Source organism: Pectinophora gossypiella, chromosome 8 (assembly GCF_024362695.1).
Source record: "Pectinophora gossypiella chromosome 8, ilPecGoss1.1, whole genome shotgun sequence".
NCBI lineage: Eukaryota > Metazoa > Arthropoda > Insecta > Lepidoptera > Gelechiidae > Pectinophora > Pectinophora gossypiella.
The window spans coordinates 10,553,991-10,577,751 of NC_065411.1; the positions used below are offsets into that span (position 1 = coordinate 10,553,991).

Here is a 23,761-nt window from a genome sequence, read left to right on the forward strand (position 1 = left end):
ATCGTATGTATCAAACTGTGTTGAAGCTGTTAATATACTTTTTATCGTGTGATTTGTTCGATATTGCCATGAAAACCTATCAAGTAATACAGGTAACGTGGACATAACCAGCGGGTCGGTGACGGTGGCTGGCTACGACATAGAAAAACAAACAAGTTCAGCACGCTCACACATTGGACTCTGCCCTCAACATAACGTACTCTTCAACGAACTCACAGTCAAAGAACATTTACAGTTCTTCTCTCGTCTGAAAGGCTTCAGCGGTAAAGAGTTGGATGAAGAAATTGAGACGCTTATTGAAAAATTGGAATTGCAAGAAAAGGTACGTGGATTTTTGCGTAAGTTTGGTAGAAATTGGATTATACCTTTTGCGCTCTAGGATGTGTCGTATAACAACAGGACAAAGATAGAGTACAGTACATGCAAACGAAAATGTACTATTTAAACTTTTTTATTATTATTATTATTTTGACAGCAATTGCAGCGCCATGCTATGACGCACATAGAAGTTATATACATAGATGACTTTGCTAATTTTATATTCACGTTGCTTATCTACTGGTATGAAACGAGATAAGAACGCTTTTACATTGAAGCCTTTGTAATATTTAATATTTTGTTCGTTACATAGCCACGATATCTGCCTATGTTATCTACTGTATAGTTGATCACCAAAAATGCTGATAAGATTGATTTTGGATGCTCAATAAGTCAATATGAGTAGATTTATACATAACATTGTGCATTATTAAAATACGTATAGCAACCTCAATAATGTCATAGCTTTTACCATTACTGCAGTACATTACAAATACTTTACTATTCTATTAGACCTCTTTTTGAGGAATATGATGAAATCAACTGGGATTAAGTGATTTCATCATAAAATATGACGTCATCATCGTTCCAATGCAAAACTGGATAATATTGTTAAAACGCAATTAAATTTGTGTAGAGGGATTACCAATCAGCGGGGTTATCAGGGGGACAGAAGCGACGATTAGGAGTGGGCGTCGCGCTATGCGGGGCGGCTAAAGTGGTTCTACTGGACGAGCCCACTTCTGGCATGGACCCGGCCTCACGTCGTGCCCTATGGGACTTGTTGCAGAGAGAGAAGAAAGGTAAATATTCAAGAGTTTTATTACTTTGCAATATTCCCGTAAGTCAGTGACGATTAGAAACAGCTAAATTTCAAGCTGCTATTATCCCTTCCTAATTTAAAGTTATAATATAATCGACTATATAACTATAGATACTTTTTTAGAGACCAAAAATGCTCGGAGTTAAGTTGCTTTCTGACGGCCTAAACTTGTTAGTTTTATATATATTTTAATACGAAAATTTAGGAGTACTATCGAAAAATATAACATCGAGTAGGTCTAAACAAATAACGTCAATTACTTATATACAATCTATAAGATAAGATGATTGCAGTTTCAAGGTCTTTACAATGTAAATATAACCGTGAATGACCGTGTCCTGATCGGAGAACGCATGACTTAGGTACGTCGTAGTATTACCAGTCGTAGTATCGGCCCCCCGGGCTAAACCACCGAATTCGATTTTTTGAGTTTGAATTCATGTATGGATTATAGATAATTGATATCACGTGGTATTTTTTTTTTAATTACAATGGGTTTGCTCTTGACTTCATTCTTCCACGAGGAGAAGAAGAGATCGACGTTGGAACGAGCTTACCCAGAAAATGCCTATTCACCCGTGATTATTCCGTATCCAGGATTTGTGCCGAATTAATGGCAGTAGGCTAGTCCCATGTATAGTAATACTTCATGCAACTTTGAATATACAGTTTTATATCGCATAGCATTAGCACTAGGAAAAAAGAAATAGGTAGCTTTTTAAGGCAATAAAGTCTAGTAGGTGGTAGGTCTAGTAGGTAGGTAGGTGGTCTTTGTGCAATAAAGATTTTTGGTATTGTTGTATTGTAGGTAGGTATTATTTAACAAGCTGTATTTGTTGAAGGTCGATCGATGATCCTGACGACACACTTCATGGACGAAGCGGACATATTAGGGGATAGAGTTGCCATTATGGCGGACGGTCGTCTCCAGTGCGTGGGCTCACCTTACTTCCTCAAGAGACACTATGGAGTCGGCTACACGCTAGTTGTGGTCAAGAAGGAAGATTTCCGACTGGACACCTGCACAGAGCTGATCAATAGATACATCCCTGGAACTGTTGTGAAGGAAGACCGAGGTGTGTTTACTAACCTACCCTTTAAATAGTGTATGTGTGATCTCACGAAAAAGAATAAAAGGTCCCAAGATACCTCTGAAACTAATGGCTCAATTTTAGTGGAACCATAAAATAAAAAATAATTTAACGTAAAGAACGGTAATTCTCCGGCTCGCACCAATTCGTATCAGGCGCTGAACTCACCCTCTCTGAGTAAGGCTGCGTTTCCATTGACGCGGAGCTTTGCGGAGAGGAGCGAAGATGTGCAGGAATCGACCAATCACCGTGAGGGAGAGTGACAGAGCGTCTTCGTTTTTCGCTCTCTTGAACTCTGTGATTGGTCAAATCCGAAATTCTCCGCCCATCTCCGCGTCAGTAGAAACCTGGCCTTATATTTATACTTTAGTGTTAAACGGCCGTAAACCGCTAAGGACTAAGGGGGAGCGCGCGCAGACTGGACTGTCTTGCTTACACTTCGCGTAAGTGGCACATAGAATGAGATTTTTTTCCGGGGTGTGAACGTAAAGACATTTTTCATCCCTTTCTGGCTGACGCCTGCGAGTAGATGATGATGTGGAGATGTTTTATATTTTTTACAATAGGTTTGTACACTTAAATGTGTAACATGAAAACTAAACTATATTAACTGTATGATTCATTGTATGTATTTATATGCATCAGATTACAATCAGCATTTTTTTCGTGCAGTACCTATGTCTAGAATTTTATAAGATACGATAAAGTCGCAGTTTGCTTTCAGGCACTGAAGTGACATATAGCATGACTAATGAGTATTCGCACGTGTTTGAATCTATGCTGCGCGATTTGGAGGCAAAGGCCGATGAGATAAACTTTAAAAACTACGGCCTACTGGCTACTACATTAGAAGATGTGTTCATGTCGTAAGTATTGTTTGATAGAGTTCCGAGCTCATAAGCTGCAAAAGTCCAATCAGTTTCTTGCAAAGTAATAAATTAACTGGTTGCACTTAAGACGTTCAGAAGAAAATGGAAATTTGCTGGATGACTAAAAAACTCATTCCAAAAGTAGCTCTTTTTTGAACCCTCATAGATTCATAGATTTTCGTCAGGAAGAAAAAATGTTTTATATTATTATTTTTCAACATTGAAACAAGCCTTAACCTCTCATATGCCGAGATACCAGACACAATAGATTTTACATTGTGTCTGGTCGAGATCCGCGTTCCGGCGTTCGAAAGATTAAATATTAAACTGGATATGAGTGTTTTACTACATATTTAATGTGATTACAGCGTGGGCACAGATGTGGTCGCAACTTCAGATGTGGACGACAATACAACCGTTTCATCTAGTGCTGATACTCTAGCATTTGAATATGATTCTTTAGAAAAATGTAAGTACACTCATCACTAATTTAAGATCCACGCTCTTGTCGGTGTAGCATTCTCTATGCTACGTTTTAGGGAAAATAGGGCAGTGGTTTCCCTCTTGCCTTCCGCCCCGCAGTACTTTGTCTGACGCGAGTGGGATGGCGCCCAGAGTAGTCTATTTCAAAGCCGTACTAGGAGGAGTCCTAGGGCAGCAGTAACTGTGTGTGACACTCCTGTCGTCCGCCTCTGAATAGTACTGACAGTTACTGCTGCCCTCTGTCAGGGTCCAGGTTACAGTCCCACAACAAGCACACTAACGACAGGTAGGTAAGTACACTAATACCAAAATATTCCAATAGAAATAAGATATTATAATCGTAGATATTGAGGAAAACATAAGGAAAACTTAACCTAGGTATGTCATAGTTCTCGATTGTTTATGCGTGTTGTTTCTCGATTTCAAACTCAGATGATAAGATAAGGAAGACGCGTTTATTTACATTACATTATGATTGCGTCTGCTATGCCTACAGTTATTGTAGATTACGTAGCAATCGTCATATACATCTTCACATGAGAGGAGATATGCATGGGTTTTCTACACAAGCAACCGTCTGACGTCAAATCAAAGGAAAACCAAGATTTTTTTAAAGATTTGGATCATTAGTACATTGATCTTTTAATTCATCAAGGGTGTACCTAACACATAGCTTCACGCATGTATCCCCGAAGGGGTAGGCAGGGGTGTAGAGTACATACACCCACTACTCGCCAATTGGGTCGTGTACTAGGTTCAATATAAATTATGAAATTCTGGTTACTAAATAAAGACAGATCTAACGAAAAACTAAGGAAACACTTTTTCTCTTTTCTCTTTAACTTATTTATGAATTTTAATCAAGAAAACGTAATATAAGTACGACATTTTATCACGTTTTTCTTGGACGTCATAGTGTGCTTTTTCATACAAATTCCATAGTATTTTTGTTTGACGTTTAGTAAAAAGTAACTGATTTGACTAGTTGGAAACTACCCAATTATGTTACCACATACCTATTTACTACTTATTAAAATGAATTTCTTTTCAGTGGACGGGACTGGCTATGGGGATGAAAAAGGGATCCGATTAATTTGCCAACACGTGGTAGCAATATGGATGAAACTGTTTCTGGTGCTGACAAGGTCTTGGCTTATCCTGTTGCTCCAAGTATTGGTGTCCTTGGTACAAATCATTGCCACACTCGGAGTCATGCAGTATGTCATCTCTATGACCGAGCATATACAAAGAAGAGAACTTTCATTGGCTGAAGGGTGCGTGTGATTTTTAATACTACCCGATAGGAAGTTTCTGCGATAACTTACGGAAACTACATCAAAAAACTCACGAATAGCATTATGTTGAATATCTACCATTCGGAAGCAGCAACAGTGTCTCTTTAACACTACTCCACTCTTAAGAAAAATTCTTCACATGTAATGCGATATGATGGCTCTTTGAAGGCCACGAAACATCGTGAGGAAACCCACATTCCCGAGAAATTAATTTCGGAGGGATGTGACCTAACCTGTATTGGGCTTCGCGGGTCAAATCTTGAGGTTAGGTAAACGGACCCCGTGAAAAACGGGATAACGCTGGGGAGTTGATGATGATTTGAGGCCACGATAGCCGAAGCAAAGAAATTCTATACCCTGTAGTACCCTGGGCAAATCCCCTTCGGGCGACAGGTTGGGTCATGGGTGGCCACTGTAATTTTATTTAATTCTCTATGGAGTTAGGTTGTTTGCGACTTAGGGCCTGTTTAATAAAACTTACAATTGTAAATTACAACGACAATTTGATGTTCATTGCGTAGCTAATATGAAACTGCAAAATATTCGTGATCACACACTCCGCAATGTACATCAAATTGTCATTGTAATTTACAATTGTAAGTTTTATTAAACAGGACCCTGGTGCTTGACACAAAAGCTAGATCCTCTCCTGTGCAGTACATGGAAGCTCCTTATTTAACCGTTCCTATTTTTGTTTCAGTTTCGCAGGCACAGAAACATTAGTTAGTTTCAAAGGGTTGTCCCCTACATCGACAGGTTCGCTAGCGAAGGCTGCCTACGAGTCGATATTTGTAACCGCCAATAATCCCACAATGGAAATCACTGTTGTTGATAATACACCTATAGATGAATATTATTTGGAAAGAGTGAGTGATGTTCATTTATTTTAATTTAAAAACAAAATGGCAAGGAAAGTATTCTGTTGAGTTATACGGGTAAGACAGTGGTCTCGTTGATATCTTTTACACGTGTTCATATACATAAACAGCCTATACACGTCCCACTGCTGGGCACAGGCCTCCCCTCAATCAACCGGAGGGGGTATGGAGCATACTTCACCACGCTGCTCCAATGCGGGTTTTTACGGCTAATAGCCGGGACCAACGGCTTAACGTGCCCTCCGAAGCACGGAATCATCTTACTTTTTCGGCCAGCATGTGATTCAAGCCTGAAAAGTCCTTACCAAATAAAGGACAGTCTCACAAAGTGATTTCAACAATGTCCCCATCGGGAATCGAACCCGGACCTCCAGATCGTGAGCCTAACGCTCTAACCACTGGACCACGGAGGCTGTTCGTGATCATATACCTAATAGGGAATAATACTACGTATAGAACGGCAATTCCTCTTCCCACCAGTATCAACAGCGATTATTATAAAAGGATCTTTCGTAAGTAGTACTTACTACCTATCTAGGTAATGACAGTTAAATTAGGCATTGTAATTGGCAGCCCTCAGGCGTCACACACACAGTTGCGCGTGTTGATAATGTCAATGTGTAGTGTCTGTATAAAACGAGGTTGTTTGTATGAAGTGTCGGGGGTGTGACGTAATGTAAAATTGATCCGGCTGATTGAGGGGAGACCTGTGCCTAGCAGTGGGATATACTACAGGATATTTATGTTTATAAAATTGTGCTCTTGTTTATGTGTTTTAGATTTGGTATATTACTTGATGAGGTAAACTTGACAATACGTTTTTAAATATCGATCCGTATATCTTAACTTATTTACCGCAACGGCTCTTCTTAGAGTGGTTGTAGATAGTGTATCAATCCAAAGCTTATCTACATACTCAAAGTAAAAAACCTAACCGGTCAATACCTTTTAGTTCAGATAAGCTGACCCCCGAATGAAGACGGGATAATTATCACGTGTTAATCACCGTATTCTATTGTTTATATAAAACTCTATCCACTACGCTTTAAACAACTTCCAGGTCTCGCCGATAGGGAGATAATAGCCTATAAAAGTGTCTATAGTCCGGCAATCTCGTGCGCGACCCTCCTGCGGGGCGACAGACGGTGGCGGGGACGGGGTAGCTAAGATGTCAGCGGGTAGCAGGTGATGTAGCGGGGAAGGGAAACGCGTGCATCTGCGCGTCAAGTACGGCAGTCTCGGCCGCGCAGCCGAAGCGGCAACACGTGCTTGATAATCTGTACTACTTTGAGGGCGACGCACACGAGATTAATATCTGAGGATGAGTGAGGCGATCTCAAGACAACTTAAGGAGGTTGTACATAAATAATTAATGAGCAAAACACGGAGAAATCAAAGAGAAGTGACGAAGAATATCAAACGGAGAGTGAAAATGAAAGCGATATGGAAATTGATTTATAATAAAACAATCTATTAATATTTTAGTTTTCCTAATAATTGGTCGTCAAGCATAATAATAAAAATAAAATAAAATAGTTCTATATTTTTATTCACTCCTACATATATTACGTCACAAGTAAGTACAACTTATCGCAAGATTTATTCTGGCACACTTCTCTACGTGTGCAGCCGTGTTCTAGAATGTCAAGATGATGACGCGCTACCCCGTCCCCGCCACCGTCTGTCGCCCCGCAGGAGGGTCGCGCACGAGGTTGCCGGACTATAAATAACAAAAAAAGAATAAAATATGTATGTATGTTCATGTAGGTTATTGCTTGAATAATACAGTAGGTACATACATAATGTCTCCAGACAGATGACGTATCAGCGATGGCGGTGCTCCGGCACAGTCTGTTGATCGGCGCGACGTTCGACGACCACTCCGCGACCGCGTGGTTCAGCAACTTCGGTTACCACGACGTGGCCATGTCACTGGCTGCTGTGCACGCCGCCTTGCTCAGAGCTGTCAATCCTGCAGCCAACTTGACTGTTTACAACCACCCACTTGAGGCCAATTATGTCAACCAGGTAAGTCTCGTCAATCAGACGCTACCCTGCTCAGAACCACGTTGTGCTCGACATCAGCTCAGCACCGGCATATACACGGACACTCGCAAGCGCGCACGCAATCAACGAGGCAACGCAGGCATAACTCCTGAATCTTGTTTGTCATAGAATATAACATAACATAAATATTTTATTGCACACACGGGAAATACAAAACAAAAGAGAAATAGAAAGAGTACTATAGCCGGCCTTGCAGTGCGATGTATACAGTATGTCGATTCTGTAGATCTCGAACAATAACTCGCTTATCACTTCGACGCTCACTTACACTTCGCATTCGATCTCACCTGACCTTGATTTGGTATTCTGTAAACATCACTAGCTCACTTGCGAAGTGAAGTGAGCTTCGATATATCTTTCGAGTTACTAGTGATTGGCGCTTAATGAGAAGATACCAATCGGTAATTACCGATTTATTGTTTTTAGCTAAAATAATGAAATTCTGCCAAAGAACTATAATTTGGATGATTTTATTCACGTTTTTGTACTCGAATTTAAATTACTCAAGCCTTAATAAGTTAAATTATAATGTTTTTAATCATAAACTTAATTCTTTTGGATGAATGAGCATTGAGTCTATGCTTACATTTTTATAACTCAAAGCTAAAAAAAAGTTTTGTACGAATGTTTGAAAACAAAGTTGAGGAATTTCAAGTGCATTTATATGTTTTTAAGTGGTTTGGTGCATAGATTGTGGTGTTTTGGCTGCGTGTGGACATATTTTGAAACGGGATAATGAAGTAAGTTTATTCCTTTACTTAAAATTAATCTCTTACTGACTGGAATTATTTTGTTTTGTAACAAAAACAAAAATCTTTTCAGTGTAAGCGAGCGCTCATCCCATCTGTCCTTTGCCCTAATAGAAGCAATGATTGACTTCCTGGAGAGAAACCCAGATCTGGCAAAGGGTTTTTCAAAAACTCAATATGCCAGAGAGTGGAGCACTAAGAAGTTTTGTCATAGCGGCTCAATAATATGGGTGGGACGATTAAAACATACAAGCAGTGGACCAAAGTGAGTATGTTAATATTAATATTTCTTGTCCGAAATACTGTTCTTGAAGCATTTCAAATGTAAAAAAAAATTGAATTCCAACCTAGCTTGTTTATTGAGTTTGTCAATCTCTCTGCAATTTATTCATTAACAATGTACCTACTAACGCATTCTAAACACTTAAACTTATATACTTCTGTCTGAGTAAAAACATACCGTTAAAAAAGTAGCAGCACAGGCTGCAGCTATACGTAGGACTGGTGGTGGGGTGGAGGATGTAGCTGAACTTGCATTGGAGGAACGGATAGTGGCTTTGTATAGGGGTTCAGGGTTTGGTACTGGAGATGCCCACTGGGAATCCAGCTATTTTTAGTCAGAGTTTTATTAAATTAGGTGTGTTCGTCGTTATTATACTAAAATAATAATAATAAAGTACATGATTTTATTTTCAGCAATCAGACCCAATACAATTGGTTCCCCAGCCTCCCTCTTTAATACAAAGCAGTGGACATTCAGAAGTACGTATTTCAGTTTACTTGATCTAATGTTATTTTGACTACATTTATGTGCTGAAATAAACTACTATTACTCTTACAGATTTCAGTGAGTTGAAGAGCAGCAGTTAGAAATTCTGCGGCCCAATGCACTGGTCAAGGCGAACATGATGAAGCGCAGCATTGAGAGAGACGGAATTGCCGCTAACGCTGTGGCGGCAGTGGAGGAAGGATTAAATGCGCTAGCAGAAGCTATTAGGTTGAACTGGGGTCAAATAAATAAGTATTTAAATTGTAATTTTATATTTTCAAGTAGATTATTATACGTTATATTATTATTATTCGTTGTTTCTTTTCTGGTTTTGCTTAAATTACAATCTTTTTTTTCTATGTTCTTATGTAAGTACTAAATATAAATAATAATAAAAAACCGTTATTTATTCATAAAATACAATTTTGAAGTTAATAGCAGACCCTAAAGTAATAATAGCCTATTATATACAATTTTATTGTATAACATTACACAAAGTAGGTAATTCTGTATGATAACAACACACTCACTATAATACCTATACCTCTAAATTACCTGTTATTCCTTAGTACATACTATAACTAGATCTACATAGATAATTAAAATATTTAGTCCTAAGGTTCTGTTACTCTTCTCACACTGAGGTGGAGTTAACGTCGACGCGATCACCACAATCTATTCACAAGATCTTTGACGTTTTTTTCTTTGTCCTTTGAGGCCTTTGCGACCGTCCAACATTTAAATCATCATGATTTGGCACGTTGCCTTCTCTGTGTCTCGGCTGCCACCTGAGCTTCCTCTAGGTTTTCATCTTCAGTCAAATTAACTACCTCCATTCCAGCCCGGTTGAACACGTTATGCAGAATACAACATGCATTGCAACTTTATCAGGATGATAGTCTAGGACCCTGTGTACTAACAAACACCTGAAGCGTCTTTTCAACAAACCATTTGGCTTTCTACGTAGTTGCGCAAGTATGTTATAATATGTTTCAGGAGTATTGTCTGGGGCATTATTTATAGGTGTCATAAGGTTAGCCCGCTCAGCATTATATCCAGAACCACCTGAAATATATGAAGAATACAACTTTATTACTAAATATTTAAACCAATTGTTAGTAAAGAATTTCTTACTAATAAAACTGAAACGTAAGTTTGTTGCTGCTTTTACAGAATTATACAATAGACCACAAGAAATGTTGCATTTAGATAGCTGATGAATGGTCTAGAAAAGAATTTCAGTTAGATACTCTGTAAGTATCCTATTAAATAAATCTAAAAACTTTTTTAATAGATTTGTTAAGGGCCAACTTATAATTATTTTTATCACTTTTATAAATATATTATATCTTTACTAAAGAAAAACTTACCAAACAAAACAATTTCTTCACCAGCATTTGTCAAAGCCTCTAAGTGATCTCTTACATCTTCATTAAAAATAAAACTGTCATCTGTAATCTAAAAAATAGGTACTTAATCTAAGATTAGGGAGATGATCATCAAATTATAATTTGAGTACCTCTAAGATGTTTGATCAAGCGGGACAAGAGATTCTAATTCACTTACCAATTGCACATGATATTTTTTCAATTGCACATCCTAGCATGATAATTCTTACGACAGAAGATGCGCTCTTCATGCTCAGCCGGTCTTTTCAAGTTACGAGAGTGCCATCAATGCTGCCAATGATGAATTTTTCATGAAACCTGTAATTCAATACAAGAAAGCAGATAGTGGGTACTCGTATTAGGGTTTCATCGCATGTTTTATCACAAAAATCTTCAAATATAAATCTCCTCTTTAATATTTGTCTTTCTTGTATATTTTGGGGAAACCTTATATACTTTTTCAACATGTTCGGATTGTTGAGTACCTTAACCACTTTGTTTATGCAGCAGGATGCAGGTGTTTGGGACAAATAGGTCCGAACATTTTCTTTTATAATGTTTTAGTGGCTGCCACTAGCCAAAAATGACAAGGTACACAATATGTGTGGAATAGTATGCTATCAATCTATTTTAACAAAATAACGATAATTTATTTGATAGGTAGTAGGTATTAGATAGGTAGGTAATTTTCTCACCTTAATACGAGTTGTAAGTCCTTTTCTTCGACGTTTGGTACCATTTTATTATAGGGAGCAACTCAAGCTCGAGTTGGTCGATTAATTGCTTCGAAAGACTATATACGCTGACATAGTTATCATCTCGGGTCAATAGAGACAAACTACGAATTTCATAGGCTTGTCGACGTAACTCAAAATTGTCCAAAGTATGAGCTTCCTCTAATAAACACTTTAATAAAAACATTTGAGCGATTTTCATCAGAAGAAACATGTACACTAGCACCAGATAAAATACTACACTAAAGTTTTTTAAACATTAATCTGTTAAATTACCTTAATTGAAACTTATTGACTCTTATTAGACACGATATCACCAGCAAATAACTAATAAACGTAGATTTCACTCGACGAACATCAACTTTTTATTTGACAGATCAAATCGAGTTCGTAAGTGAAGTGAATAGCGAAGTGAACGGGGAATCACCCTTACAGAATGCGGATACATCTGTCATCTCATACTAAAAACGTCAAAATCTCGCATCAACTTTAGTTCGACTCGCTGCCGTACTCGCAACTGTGTCGCTAGTGTGCATTCAACTTAAGTACATGTCTTACAGAATGCCAAAACAAAAACTCACCGCGGATTCAGATGCGAGTTTCAAAAATTACCTTACAGAATTGCACTGCAGGTGGTATAATTTATGCTTTCTTTTTTAAGTAAATACTTCCTTAATATGATGAATTCAGTTTTTTATAATGTTTCCAGAACGACATGCAAACAATGGTAGCGTTCCTCTCGATGCAACTTGCGTCGGGCATCGGCAGCAGTCTGTCAATTGTCAGTGCTGTGTTCATCATGTTCTATATCAAGGTAAGTAAGTTTACATTTATTAAAACATTTTTGCTAGATAAAGATAATTAAGTAGGTAATTTGACAAATACAAGCTTGTACTTCTGGTACACGAGCTACTCGTACGATGATTTTTATGGCTGGAATGATAAGTTTAGGAATTCAAATAATTCATAATTAATCGATCAATTTACTGCTTTTAGTTTTTTTACCCTAATATATATAGTCGTGAGCCTATGCAATGTTGTTCTGACGTGACAAATTGTTGATCTGCCTCGATTCCGGACAAATAGGGAGCTCTGGAAATTTCACCCGGTAAAAATTTAATGTGGTGTTGGAGGAGGATGGAAAAAATAAATTGGACTGAAAGAGTTACTAATGAGGAAGTGTTAGTAAGAGTAAGGGAAAAGAGGCAAATATTGAGAGTTATTGAGAACAGAAGAGGCAAGATGATTGGACACTTAATAAGATACGACGAATTTATTCAAACGTCATAGAAAGAAAGCTACAAGGAAAGTGAGGAAGGGGAAGATCAAGAAGAGCTTACATGGAACAGATCAAAGAGAAGGTGAACGTCGTGTCTTATAAGGAAGTGAAGGAATTAGTATCTGACAGACAAGAATGGACAATGCTACACCGACAAGAGCGTGGCTCTTAAATTGGTAATGATGATGATGAAAAATTCAAGACCAAAGTCTTGGAAACTCGGCTTAGGGCGTCGTGTGAGAGGATTACGAAAAAGTTTAAGAAAATCTACCCCGAGTGTCCTGTTAGTGGATGGGATAAGAGCTCTGCTTTTAGACAAATAGTTACGAAATACTTATTTTAAGAAATTTCCCTTACCATTTTCGTAGGAGCGAGTATCTCGCGCCAAGCTGCTGCAGAAGGCGGCAGGCATCCAGCCGTTAGTGATGTGGCTCAGCGCCGCCGTGTTCGACTGGATCTGGTTCTGCGTCATCGCCGTCGGCATCGTTATCGCCTGCGCCGCTTTTAACGTCATTGGGCTCTCTTCTGTCGATGAACTGGGTAATTATTAGTGTTTATTACGGTCATGGCGTCAAAAGATATAGAGCTGAATACCTTTATTGTGTATTTCAGTGTTCCACATCGCTTTACTCGGTGAAGTATGCATAAAATATGTCGCCTTTTCGGAACTGGCTTGATGGAAATCAATATTTATGTTATCAGTCAGGATTAGTTGGACGACTCATAAAATATCAATCAATATTCTCTTGCAGCCTCATGAGATCGATATGACTCAATGTACTTTACTGAAGTGCTTGCACCTACTGGGTAATAGATAAAACCAATTGTTTTGTTCATATGTTAGAACCATGTTTTTTTTTTCCTTCAGGTCGGATGTACTTGTGCATCATAGTGTATGGCGCCGCCAGTCTACCGATAGGCTACGTGTTCTCCTATTTCTTCAAAGGCCCTGCCGTCGGTTTTGTCACCATGTTCTTTATCAACATTCTCTTTGGCAAGTTGTCGTGTTTACAATGTTATTATATAATATATAACATTACTATATAATTACATATAAAATCATGATCCTGTAAAAAATGACCTTAGTTCTACAAACATGACATGGTAATCGCAGGAGTACGTATTGTGATCTCATTTGATAAATAAAAATAAATGATAAAAATCACAAAATTGTACCGTTGCATACGCGCACCCATCGGGAACCGGTGGAATAATGTGTGGTTGTCTCAATAAGCAATCAGTTGATAACAAGTACTTATAACTGTTACTATCTCACTTCCAGGTATGATGGGGGCGCAGATTGTGGAGGCCTTGTTGTCACCGCAGCTTGATACTGAAAATGTCGCTAATATACTTGACTCCATCTTGCAATTCTTCCCACTCTATAGTCTTGTCACATCTGCCAGGTAAATACTTAACAATTATTTACTGCTGCGAATTAGAAAATATTCGACGATCTTATATGTAGTGGTATTTAAATGCACCTTGTGTATTCCAAATTCGAAGCATGAAATTAAAACGAAAACTCCTTCTATGGGTGGAATTAACTAATTTCAGCGTGCGAGAGAGAAATTGAGACGAAACCTCAGTGAGAATTATGCTCGGTTGCTCTCCGTTTTGGTGGAAGCACATCCTAAAAGTATGTTAATTTGAATTATTTGTTTGCCAGACTGTTGAATCAGGTGGGACTGCTGGAGTGGTCGTGCCTGCAGAACTGCGAGTACCTGTCCGCAGTGATGCCCAACTTGACCGAATGCTCCATGGACGTTATGTGCCAGACGTTCTCACAATGTTGCAGTCAGTATCTACACATAGCTTTAAATTAGACCATTCCAGATTTTAAGCTTAAAAAGTTGTCTTGCAACAACTATTCATAGTCGATTTTGAAAACCGCACAACTGCACACACGTAATTTCGGTGGTGGCGCCTTTTTAGCATGTTTTTTTTTTTAAGTGTTAATGCTATAGATTTGGTAGGAAATATTGAATCGTTTGAACTGACGTGAAAGCGGATGTGCTTAGTATTAGTTTATATCAAACTGTGCAACATTATTCTTTGACCGAGTAGTTCAGGTTCTTGAATTCCATCTTTTATATTGGGATACTTTGTTTCAGTCCCAGACGATCCTTGGTTCATGTGGGATCACCCTGGAGTACTCCGCTACATAGTATGCATGATCGTCAGTGGAGTTGTCATGTGGTTCGTACTCTTGATCGCCGAGTATCGATTGTTCCAGAAGGTAATGTATTTTCTTCATTACACGAATACATTTTTAAATTAATCCCATTTAGGTAAAACTCACACAAGCCAGTCTGATTATTTGTCTTCAAATTCTTTGGTAGATTGTTATCGGACGTACTATTTGGGCACAACCAAGGAAAAAAGCCGATTTCATCTGTTTTGTTTTTGTCAGCGAGGTGTGTACTATACACCTCTGCATGCCCCTTCGAGGACACAGGCGTTATGCTAAGTTATGTTGTTATGAGTTATATCGGTAATGCTGACTGAGTGAAGGTATACTGACGCTTATTAACTGGCACCTCGTTCGGTTACACCATGGTTGTATTTTTATTAAACAATATGTTTAAGGTGATCTACCGGGAAAAGAAAGCTCCTCCAGTTGATGAGAGCGCACTGGACAATGACGTGGCGGACGAGGCCAGACACGTGGCGCGAGTTGGAGCAGGAGCAATCCTCGGGCAGCACAGCCTAGTAGCAAATGGCCTCACCAAGTATTATGGGAAACACCTTGCAGTCAATCAAGTGTCATTCAGTAAGTACAGGTTCACGGTAATTTGATAACAATCGCTGAACAATGGCAAAGGATAACAATGGCTGTACTAGGACTTGGTGTAACTAGCCAGTGTTAGAGACCACCAACACTGCGCAACTGGTTACTTGGCCGTTTTCATGTGCGGTGGTGTATATTCTAATGCCACAAAGTCTTGACTGCCTTCATTGTTTACGCCGGAGCTTCACCAATTTTAGTGGTAGTCATCAATTTTCCATTGATCCAAAGCCAATCCTTAGACTTTATAAGCGACGACGTTCGCATATAGTTAGTAAGTATTCATATTAAATGAAGTGTGTCACGTAGCATCATTTATACGATAGGTATTTGTATCGTTAATTCACAGCCGTGGGCGACACGGAATGCTTTGGTCTTCTGGGTGTGAACGGCGCCGGTAAGACGACCACCTTCAAGATGTTGATGGGAGATGAGACCGTCTCCAGCGGAGATGCCTTCGTGAGTGGCCATTCTGTCAAGACTAATATCACTCAAGTTTACAAAAATATTGGTGAGTGCAACTTGACTTTGAAGACTTTGTTCAGTTTTAAATGGGTTTATTTTAGAAGTTAATGCCATCCCAGATTAATGGTAGAACTTTCAACTCTTAGTGTCATGCAGATGTTATTATTCAAATATTTACTTTTTTCTGTTCTCTGCTCTTAACGCACTTCCATTTGTTTTATGTTGTGTTTGTTTCATTTGGATATTATTTAGTTTTTCGTAATGACAGTCCACCATAATCATCAACTTTTTTCGGGCAGTGTGATTACTCACTCGAGGAAAAATAAAACCGATATGATGCATTTTCATATTATTATGAATTCGATTGTGGTGGAGTATGCTTCATACCCCCTCCGGTTGATTGGGGGGAGGCCTGTGCCCAGCAGTGGGACGTATATAGGCAGTTTATGTTATGTTATGAATTCGATTATTTAAATTCGAGAACTGTTTACTGTTCGAGACAATTGCAGAGGTTAGGGAATAACGGCTTTCGCGTGGATTATAAATACGGTTAGGTTATAACTATAAGTCCAAACGCCTCCACCACCCCAAATTCAGTGGATTCAGTGGAGTAGGCTGCATGTCTACTACGGATGATTGAGGAGGAAGCCTGTGCCTATGTGGGGGGTGCCTAGCAGTGGGACGCCAACAAGTCTTCTTTTCCTTGATCTTTGCCTATAAGTATTAATGTGTGTTTTAGGTTCACTTCTACACTTCACTTTTTAAAAGTTTATTGCTGATGTTTTAGGTTACTGTCCGCAATTCGAAGCGACATTCGGCGAGCTGACGGGACGCGAGACACTACGGCTGTTCTCGGCGCTGCGAGGGTTGCCAGTGCGAGGCGCCACGCTCCACGCGGAGGCCTTAGCACATGCTCTTGGTTTCTATAAGCATCTTGATAAAAGGGTAAGAATGGAACTTGACTCTCAATAAGCGTTTTTAAAATAAACGATTTTGAATAAAAATGCGACTAATGCGATATCCTAAATGCGGAGTTGAAAAAGAAGGATTTCACCGTTGGGTAACGAGGATCCGGCAAGGTGGGAGGGATTTAGTATTCAATTCGTGAAAGGCAGTTTAGATAGTTTCTTCTATGTGCAGGTGGACCACTACTCTGGTGGCAACAAGCGCAAGTTGAGCACGGCTGTGGCGTTGCTGGGGCGCACGCGGCTTATATTCGTCGACGAACCCACTACTGGAGTCGATCCTGCTGCTAAGAGACAGGTATTTTAATACTATCGATAATATTGTAAGCAATAGCTGAAGAATAGGTATACAGTTCTCAAGTCGTTTAATGACGACAACGAAAGTAACTGACCTCTTGTCAAGATAAAAGAGCTTATTGAGTTTCTAATAAAGGAAGTAGTTCATCAATCACTGAAAAATGGATAATTAAGAGGCATTCTCGTACGAATTCGTCTCATACGAACGAGTATGAACAAACAGGAATAATCCCAATTATCCAAGTACTTTTCGAGAGCGCGTGCTAGATGTGAGTTAGACGCCTTAGACCATTAATCGTATGATGCAAATTGGTAGGTATCCAAAGTGAGACCACCTGACTAATGTAAAACGTTAAACGCCGATTTCAGATGTGGAACGCGGTTCGAGAAGCTCGCCGGTCGGGTCGTGGTGTGGTGCTGACATCACACAGCATGGAGGAGTGTGAGGCTCTGTGCTCGCGGCTCACAATCATGGTCAACGGACAGTTCCAGTGCCTCGGCACGCCGCAACATTTAAAGAATAAGTTCTCTGAAGGTAGAGACGCTCGCAAACTTATATTAATTATCCCAACAGTAAAAGAATGAGTGAGTGAGTGACGTGAAGTGAAAATAGTTTTGAAGATGGAATCCTCGTCCCAATGTCGTCCTGGTCCCAATGTACACAGCCAATCTTCTTCTTACATATGTACGATATTTTTCAGGTTTCACATTGACAATTAAAATTAAAGTGGACGACGAGACGAAGACTGTACGGCCTGAAGTCTGCGATGCTGTGAAGCATTACGTCAGTACCAACTTCAGAGAGCCGAAGATTATGTAAGTATTAGATGCTTTTTTTTCTTTTTTGATTTTGATTTTTTTATTTGATTTTTTTTGTGACTTAGCTCGTTACTCTAGCCAGATGGATAAAGGAGATTCCTTTAAATGTGCACTCTTGTACAAAATATATACGTGTACATACTGTTCAAAGTACGTGCGTGTTCATCCAAGACACATTTTTGTTGACATGATATTTGTACGATGTATAGAAATGCTTTAACTAAACTTTTGTTTGTACAGGGAGGAGTACCAGGGTCTGTTAACATACTATTTGCCAGACAAGTCGGTGGCGTGGTCCAGAATGTTCGGCATAATGGAGGCGGCCAAACGCGACCTCCCCGTCGAAGACTACAGCATATCACAAACTACCCTCGAGCAGATATTCCTACAGTTCACAAAGTATCAACATGAAGCACAACAGACATAATATTTGTGATCTCCCGCAAAATAGGTGAAAAAGTAATGGACATTCAATCAATGGCGGTGGAATTATTTAACACGAACGAATGCCATCAGACTGTAGAAAAATAATGACAAAATATTTATATTTTTGTAAGTATGTGTAAATGTGTACCTACTTTTTAAGATTAATGCCTAGGTCATACATGCCGAGTAAGCTGGTGCGACAGTGCACTCGGTCGATTCTCTTTATCCGGTATGTGTGGATAAGGCATAAGGATGGTTTTTCACTGAAGCGGAGACGACCGGAGACATGTGGAATGACCGGTTGTTTCCTGCACATTTCCGCCTCGTCTCCGCTCAGCTTCAGAGAAACCAACCCCTAGGAAAATACGATATCGATTGATCACCATAATCTGTTCAACTATAGAGTTCTGCGATTGACTCTCTTCTCCGTCGTCGTCGTGACGGTTTCAAGATGATGAAGGTGAATGTAAAATTTATACAGACGGATAACAGATTTGAAGTGTAGAATCTCCCAATTGAAAGCTGATAATAACCTACTCTATACACAAAAATGACGTAATGAAAGTGTAATTACTTCATCCCACTACATTCGCCTCACCTATTCATTCTAAAATGCTAGATTGATTTAGGTATGCGCTTTCTAGCACGGCTTGCAAAACTCTTAAATGTAATGTAGTGTCTACTATGTACTATGGTGTGATTTTCAAAATCAATCGATATCTTTGAGGCTGTGGACTTTGTATATAGCCATTTTTTATACTTAAAAATAATGAGTGATGTTGACAAATTGTATATGTTACCAAAGTGTATTTATTATCATATATTAATATGCAATCTGCAATTAAAATATTGTTGCGTTTATCATGAACTGTAAATAAAATAAACATTTTGATAAAATATGATTATTTTATTAAAAATCCTATAAACACTACATACATACAAACACCGTTCTTACAAAATACGTACATAGAATATAATAACAAGTATTGTAAGTATTAAAAAATAATCGTATTGAGAGAGGTATTCTGTCAGTGCCACATAGTCGGTTACATGCAATAAAAAAAGACTCATAATTGTTGCAGTTACATTTAAAAATAAATGTTTTCGAGGTTTATTTGAAATGCGAACAGAAATACAATAAGCGTCAATGCTTCCATTTTTAGCCATATTAAAAATACAAGAGAAAAATTTGTTAACAACAGTAAAATAGTCGGTTACATGCAATAAAAAAAGACTCATAATTGTTGCAGTTACATTTAAAAATAAATGTTTTCGAGGTTTATTTGAAATGCGAACAGAAATACAATAAGCGTCAATGCTTCCATTTTTAGCCATATTAAAAATACAAGAGAAAAATTTGTTAACAACAGTAAATCTACCTATGATTTGTGTCAATTACAAACAAAGATAATCTAATTAATTGAATCAACTTTTTAGAACCCGTCATTTACTTGGTAGATATTTACGTGCGTGTCCGCGCACACACAAAAGCACTGTTAATAACAACTAATAAATAATGTTTTTGGATTTATAATTTTGTATGGTAACCAAATCCATCCGCAACAGTTACCAAATTCTTATAAAATCGCCGTAATAATATACAAGCTAACAGTAAATGTTGAATTCGATAGCGCATACTCGGCAATCAGTTCCCTGAATTGTATACAACTTAACAACAGAGAAAATATGCGATTACGATAATTCATGACTTGTAATAAAAATACATCACATTATATCACACAAAGAATAAATTTAAATTAAGTATGTAAAACGAACATTTATTTGATTTACCAATTTAATGGTAAGTTGCATTCTACAAACATTTTATAAGCTTATTAGTAGGTATTGCCAGAAATAACTAAGTAAGTTTTGAACTCACAGCTAATGTAATAATTTGTAGGGTGGATTACAAATCCATTTATTTGTACTTTAATTAATTTAAATAATAAAAATGGCAAACAATATGGCATAATAAATAACACAGACCATAAAATAACTTTTAATTATATTATCATTTTGGTGTTTTAGAGCTCGGTGAGGCACTTAGTTAATCCTCCAATTGATTCACCTCTGACTACTCCAATTGAGAATTAATATAGTCGTGAGTGTGGCTAATGTTGAACTGTTTATTTAAGTTATTTTTCACTTTAAGCGTATTAACAATAAGCATCACAGAAATAAATAAAGCACCGAATGAACAAAGTAACTAAAACTAATAATGCAAGAGATCGGAAAGCAGATCCGAGCCCGACAAGAATCAATATTCCTACTTACACGAAGCATTCCACAATATAGTCCAAGCACCATTTTGCTAATTATGTTTAAGTACATTTATTATTAAATTTATAACGTTTTTATTTTGACGTAATAAGTAGCCATCTAAAAATCACTGAAACAAAAATATCTTAAAAATTTACGAATAAAACTCGAAATCACTTGTACATAAACAAGTGTATAGAGTCGGATTGATAAGGAGTATGCCCAAACCTGGGTTCAGTGTGCAACAGAATCAAATTGGTATCAAAAAATAAGTTTTAACTAACCTAACCTAAAATATCAAACCACAACTTCGCCAGGGAAAATTCTGCTCATAAAAATAAGTTACAATATGACTTCTTGTCTGAGTACCTACTGGTCTGTCCTTTTCTGGCTGATTCGCCTTCGATTTGTTTTATTATTGTAAATGTGACACTCGTTGCATTGCCGCTTAATTATTCTATCGTTTGGGTTGTAAGGTGCATAACAAACCTCAGCAACCCGGGCGTCAGGGTTATTATTGTGCCGCTAAAGGCCCCTGACATGGCTCATGTAACGACTACGTATTTGCATCAGAAGGTATTAGCCGGGGCCAATGGCTTAACGTGGTTTCCGAAGAACGGAATCTTATTTTTCGGACAACAAGGTGATTTCAAGTTGCAATGTTAACGCCAAACTAGCGACAGGATTACAAAGTATTTTTTTTAGACGTCTCCCCACCCGGAATTGATCCCAGGACCTGGGGGTCCTGTGATGAATTCCGGCTTCACGGTTCGGAAACCGTGAAGTCAACAACTGCACCACTGAGGTCGTTATTTACCAGCAGTATCGGCACTCCGTTGGTCAGTAGGTTGCATTTGTAAAAACTCACCTAATTTGATGAACGTTTTCAATTTCCCTATATTTCCGGCGAACTAAAGAAATGTGGTGTTTTATAAGTAAATGTGCAGTCGAAAATCCTAACCCAACCTCATTCTTTAATTAGGTAAATTGTTTCAGTCTGTATGATACAGTAAGCAAACTTCAAAGTAGGATAGGCATACTCCTTCTGAATACTGAAAATCATGTTGCATTGAAATAAAAAAAATATGTATAATAGTATTTTGAGATTTTTCTATCCATTGATAAATACCTACGTATACGAGTATCAACACAATAATTCTACACGATTTAATATTATTGGTACATTATAATTCAGTCTTAATGTACCTCTAGTAGATTACTGTAAATTAAGTCTAGAATATATCTGAGGTGTGGTTTTGGATTTTAATACTTCATACGAGATTCTAAATAATCTAAAGCGAGGACAGTATAAAGGCGATAACAACATCAACAGTACTGTATTACAATAGACGGCTAAACATTTAACACGTTACAAAATACTGAACACTCAATTATTTTTATTAATATTCGATTCTAAATGATCTACCATATTTGTGTACACTGGCGTATTCTTTGGCAGAACTGGGAAAAGCAATTTATCTAAAAAAGCAATATTGCTATTTGACATTTCTTGACATTGCGCATTCGCTTTTATATGCGCAAATGTCAAATTGAAATATTGCTTTTTAAATAAATTGCATATAAGTAGCCTTTTAAGCCTTTTAAAATAAATGAGATATTTTTTAGGTTAGTCTCAAGTTCGCCAGAATCCATGTATTGTTTTGTTATGCCAGTGGATATAAGTACCTAATTACCCATATAAGATTTCTTTATTAAAAAAATGGGTCAAAACGTTTATTTTAGTAAAGATTCAATGTTTGTATAATAGAGGTACGTAAGTGAGTAGGTGTAAAATATTGTGTACTGAGCTGATATACAGGGTATTAGCACCCTGTATTACGCTGAAGATATATTAAGTAAACATTCTGAATAAAATGAGATTCGTAAATTAAGTATACATGTTACTTGCATTTAGTTTTCAAGTGATGAAAAAATATGCATGTTGCTTGCTTCTCGAATTTTAAAGAAATATTTCTGACCACGGTGGCCATGAAATGCGAAAGATTGATAAAGAACAATAACAATTGTAGAAATAGACGCTTTAAGGTATCATCTATGGAATTTCAGTATACTTTTTTCAGATGTATGTAAGTACTTACTTTTTAACTTGAGTAAGTTCAAGCAGATTCTTACGAGACCCGATCAATAAAATATTTAACTAAACCAAATAAATTCTCTTAACTTCTACAAGTTGTGACAAATAAATACGAGTATCAAATAATCCCCACTGGGCCTGCTGGCCTCCTTACTTGGGAGGCTAGATTCACTATCGTTTAGTCTTCGAAATATATAAGTTTAGCGATTTTTTTTACTTGCTCAACGATGAAAATTGTTGATAGATGTTTCTTTTAAGTAAACAAATGAACGAGATGCACTCTGTCTTGGAGACTACGAGCGACATCAACACGGATTCGTGCGATATATCCCTATATCACTTTCATAAGTCGCTTCATCAGCAGCTATGGGAGCGTCTTGGGGACTTTGTACTTAAATTATTTATAAATCAAACCTTAGATTCGTTTTCCGCGTTACTCCTTGTGAATCGGAGGAATACCTGCTCCAGGGTTGTTTGCGACACGGAGTAGTCTTCTATGGGTAGATTCTCCCGCGCTTCTTGCATGACGGCGAACACTCGCCACCAGGGCAGGCTGTCGTCGTTCAGATAGTATGTGCTGATGCCCAGGTACGATTCTCTGGAAGATATTGTTTAGGTTATACTTCCAGCTACCAGGAATATTCCTAGTATTTGGCTTTAGAGTTCTGGGTGAGAGCAGTCCGGGTAGGTTGAGCACATTGTGGGGACGTACGTCACTTTGTGTTACTCAAACTGTAAAACGGAATCAGAATTCAGCTACTGGCCAATTGAACCATAAATGTATACTGTATATTAGATTCCTTTGTCCACCAAAAGTCTTTAGGGGCCTACAGAACGTTTAATTTAATATTTTGCATTGTTGTATTTGGTCCGAAGGTCGTTTGTAAGCGGACTAGTTTAGTTA

The 23,761-nt window shown here is 38.0% G+C and overlaps 2 protein-coding genes and 2 long non-coding RNA genes across 5 annotated transcripts in view; 2 read left to right on the forward strand and 2 right to left on the reverse strand.

Annotated features, from left to right (window-relative positions):
• LOC126368818 (ATP-binding cassette sub-family A member 2-like) overlaps positions 1-19,387 on the forward strand; it is a 28,462-nt gene extending 9,075 nt beyond the window's left edge. For both annotated transcript variants that reach the window (XM_050012977.1, XM_050012976.1), the window contains exons 13-33: positions 93-322; positions 956-1,121; positions 1,984-2,217; positions 2,957-3,098; positions 3,470-3,570; positions 4,636-4,858; positions 5,580-5,745; positions 7,570-7,785; positions 12,174-12,278; positions 13,112-13,283; positions 13,612-13,737; positions 14,026-14,149; positions 14,413-14,540; positions 14,858-14,982; positions 15,333-15,516; positions 15,881-16,042; positions 16,784-16,941; positions 17,137-17,259; positions 17,628-17,793; positions 17,960-18,074; positions 18,318-19,387. In XM_050012977.1, coding sequence (XP_049868934.1) covers positions 93-322; positions 956-1,121; positions 1,984-2,217; positions 2,957-3,098; positions 3,470-3,570; positions 4,636-4,858; positions 5,580-5,745; positions 7,570-7,785; positions 12,174-12,278; positions 13,112-13,283; positions 13,612-13,737; positions 14,026-14,149; positions 14,413-14,540; positions 14,858-14,982; positions 15,333-15,516; positions 15,881-16,042; positions 16,784-16,941; positions 17,137-17,259; positions 17,628-17,793; positions 17,960-18,074; positions 18,318-18,504 — 3,353 coding nt within the window. In that variant the 3' untranslated portion in view covers positions 18,505-19,387. The remainder of the gene's footprint in view (positions 1-92; positions 323-955; positions 1,122-1,983; positions 2,218-2,956; positions 3,099-3,469; positions 3,571-4,635; positions 4,859-5,579; positions 5,746-7,569; positions 7,786-12,173; positions 12,279-13,111; positions 13,284-13,611; positions 13,738-14,025; positions 14,150-14,412; positions 14,541-14,857; positions 14,983-15,332; positions 15,517-15,880; positions 16,043-16,783; positions 16,942-17,136; positions 17,260-17,627; positions 17,794-17,959; positions 18,075-18,317) is intronic.
• On the forward strand, positions 8,252-9,606 carry LOC126368823 (uncharacterized). The gene is made up of 4 exons (XR_007566638.1): positions 8,252-8,564; positions 8,647-8,838; positions 9,270-9,335; positions 9,415-9,606. It is a non-coding gene; the product is annotated as an uncharacterized LOC126368823 (long non-coding RNA).
• On the reverse strand, positions 9,703-11,859 carry LOC126368822 (uncharacterized). The gene is made up of 4 exons (XR_007566637.1): positions 11,426-11,859; positions 10,909-11,048; positions 10,713-10,800; positions 9,703-10,407 (listed from the first exon to the last, which is right to left on the reverse strand). It is a non-coding gene; the product is annotated as an uncharacterized LOC126368822 (long non-coding RNA).
• Positions 19,388-19,389: 2 nt separating the features above from the next.
• The window catches only part of LOC126368817 (phospholipid-transporting ATPase ABCA3-like), a 29,744-nt gene continuing 25,372 nt past the window's right edge, over positions 19,390-23,761 (reverse strand). Inside the window, exon 31 of the mRNA XM_050012975.1 lies at positions 19,390-23,455. Within this exon, the coding sequence (XP_049868932.1) occupies positions 23,266-23,455 (190 nt within the window). The 3' untranslated portion in view covers positions 19,390-23,265. The remainder of the gene's footprint in view (positions 23,456-23,761) is intronic.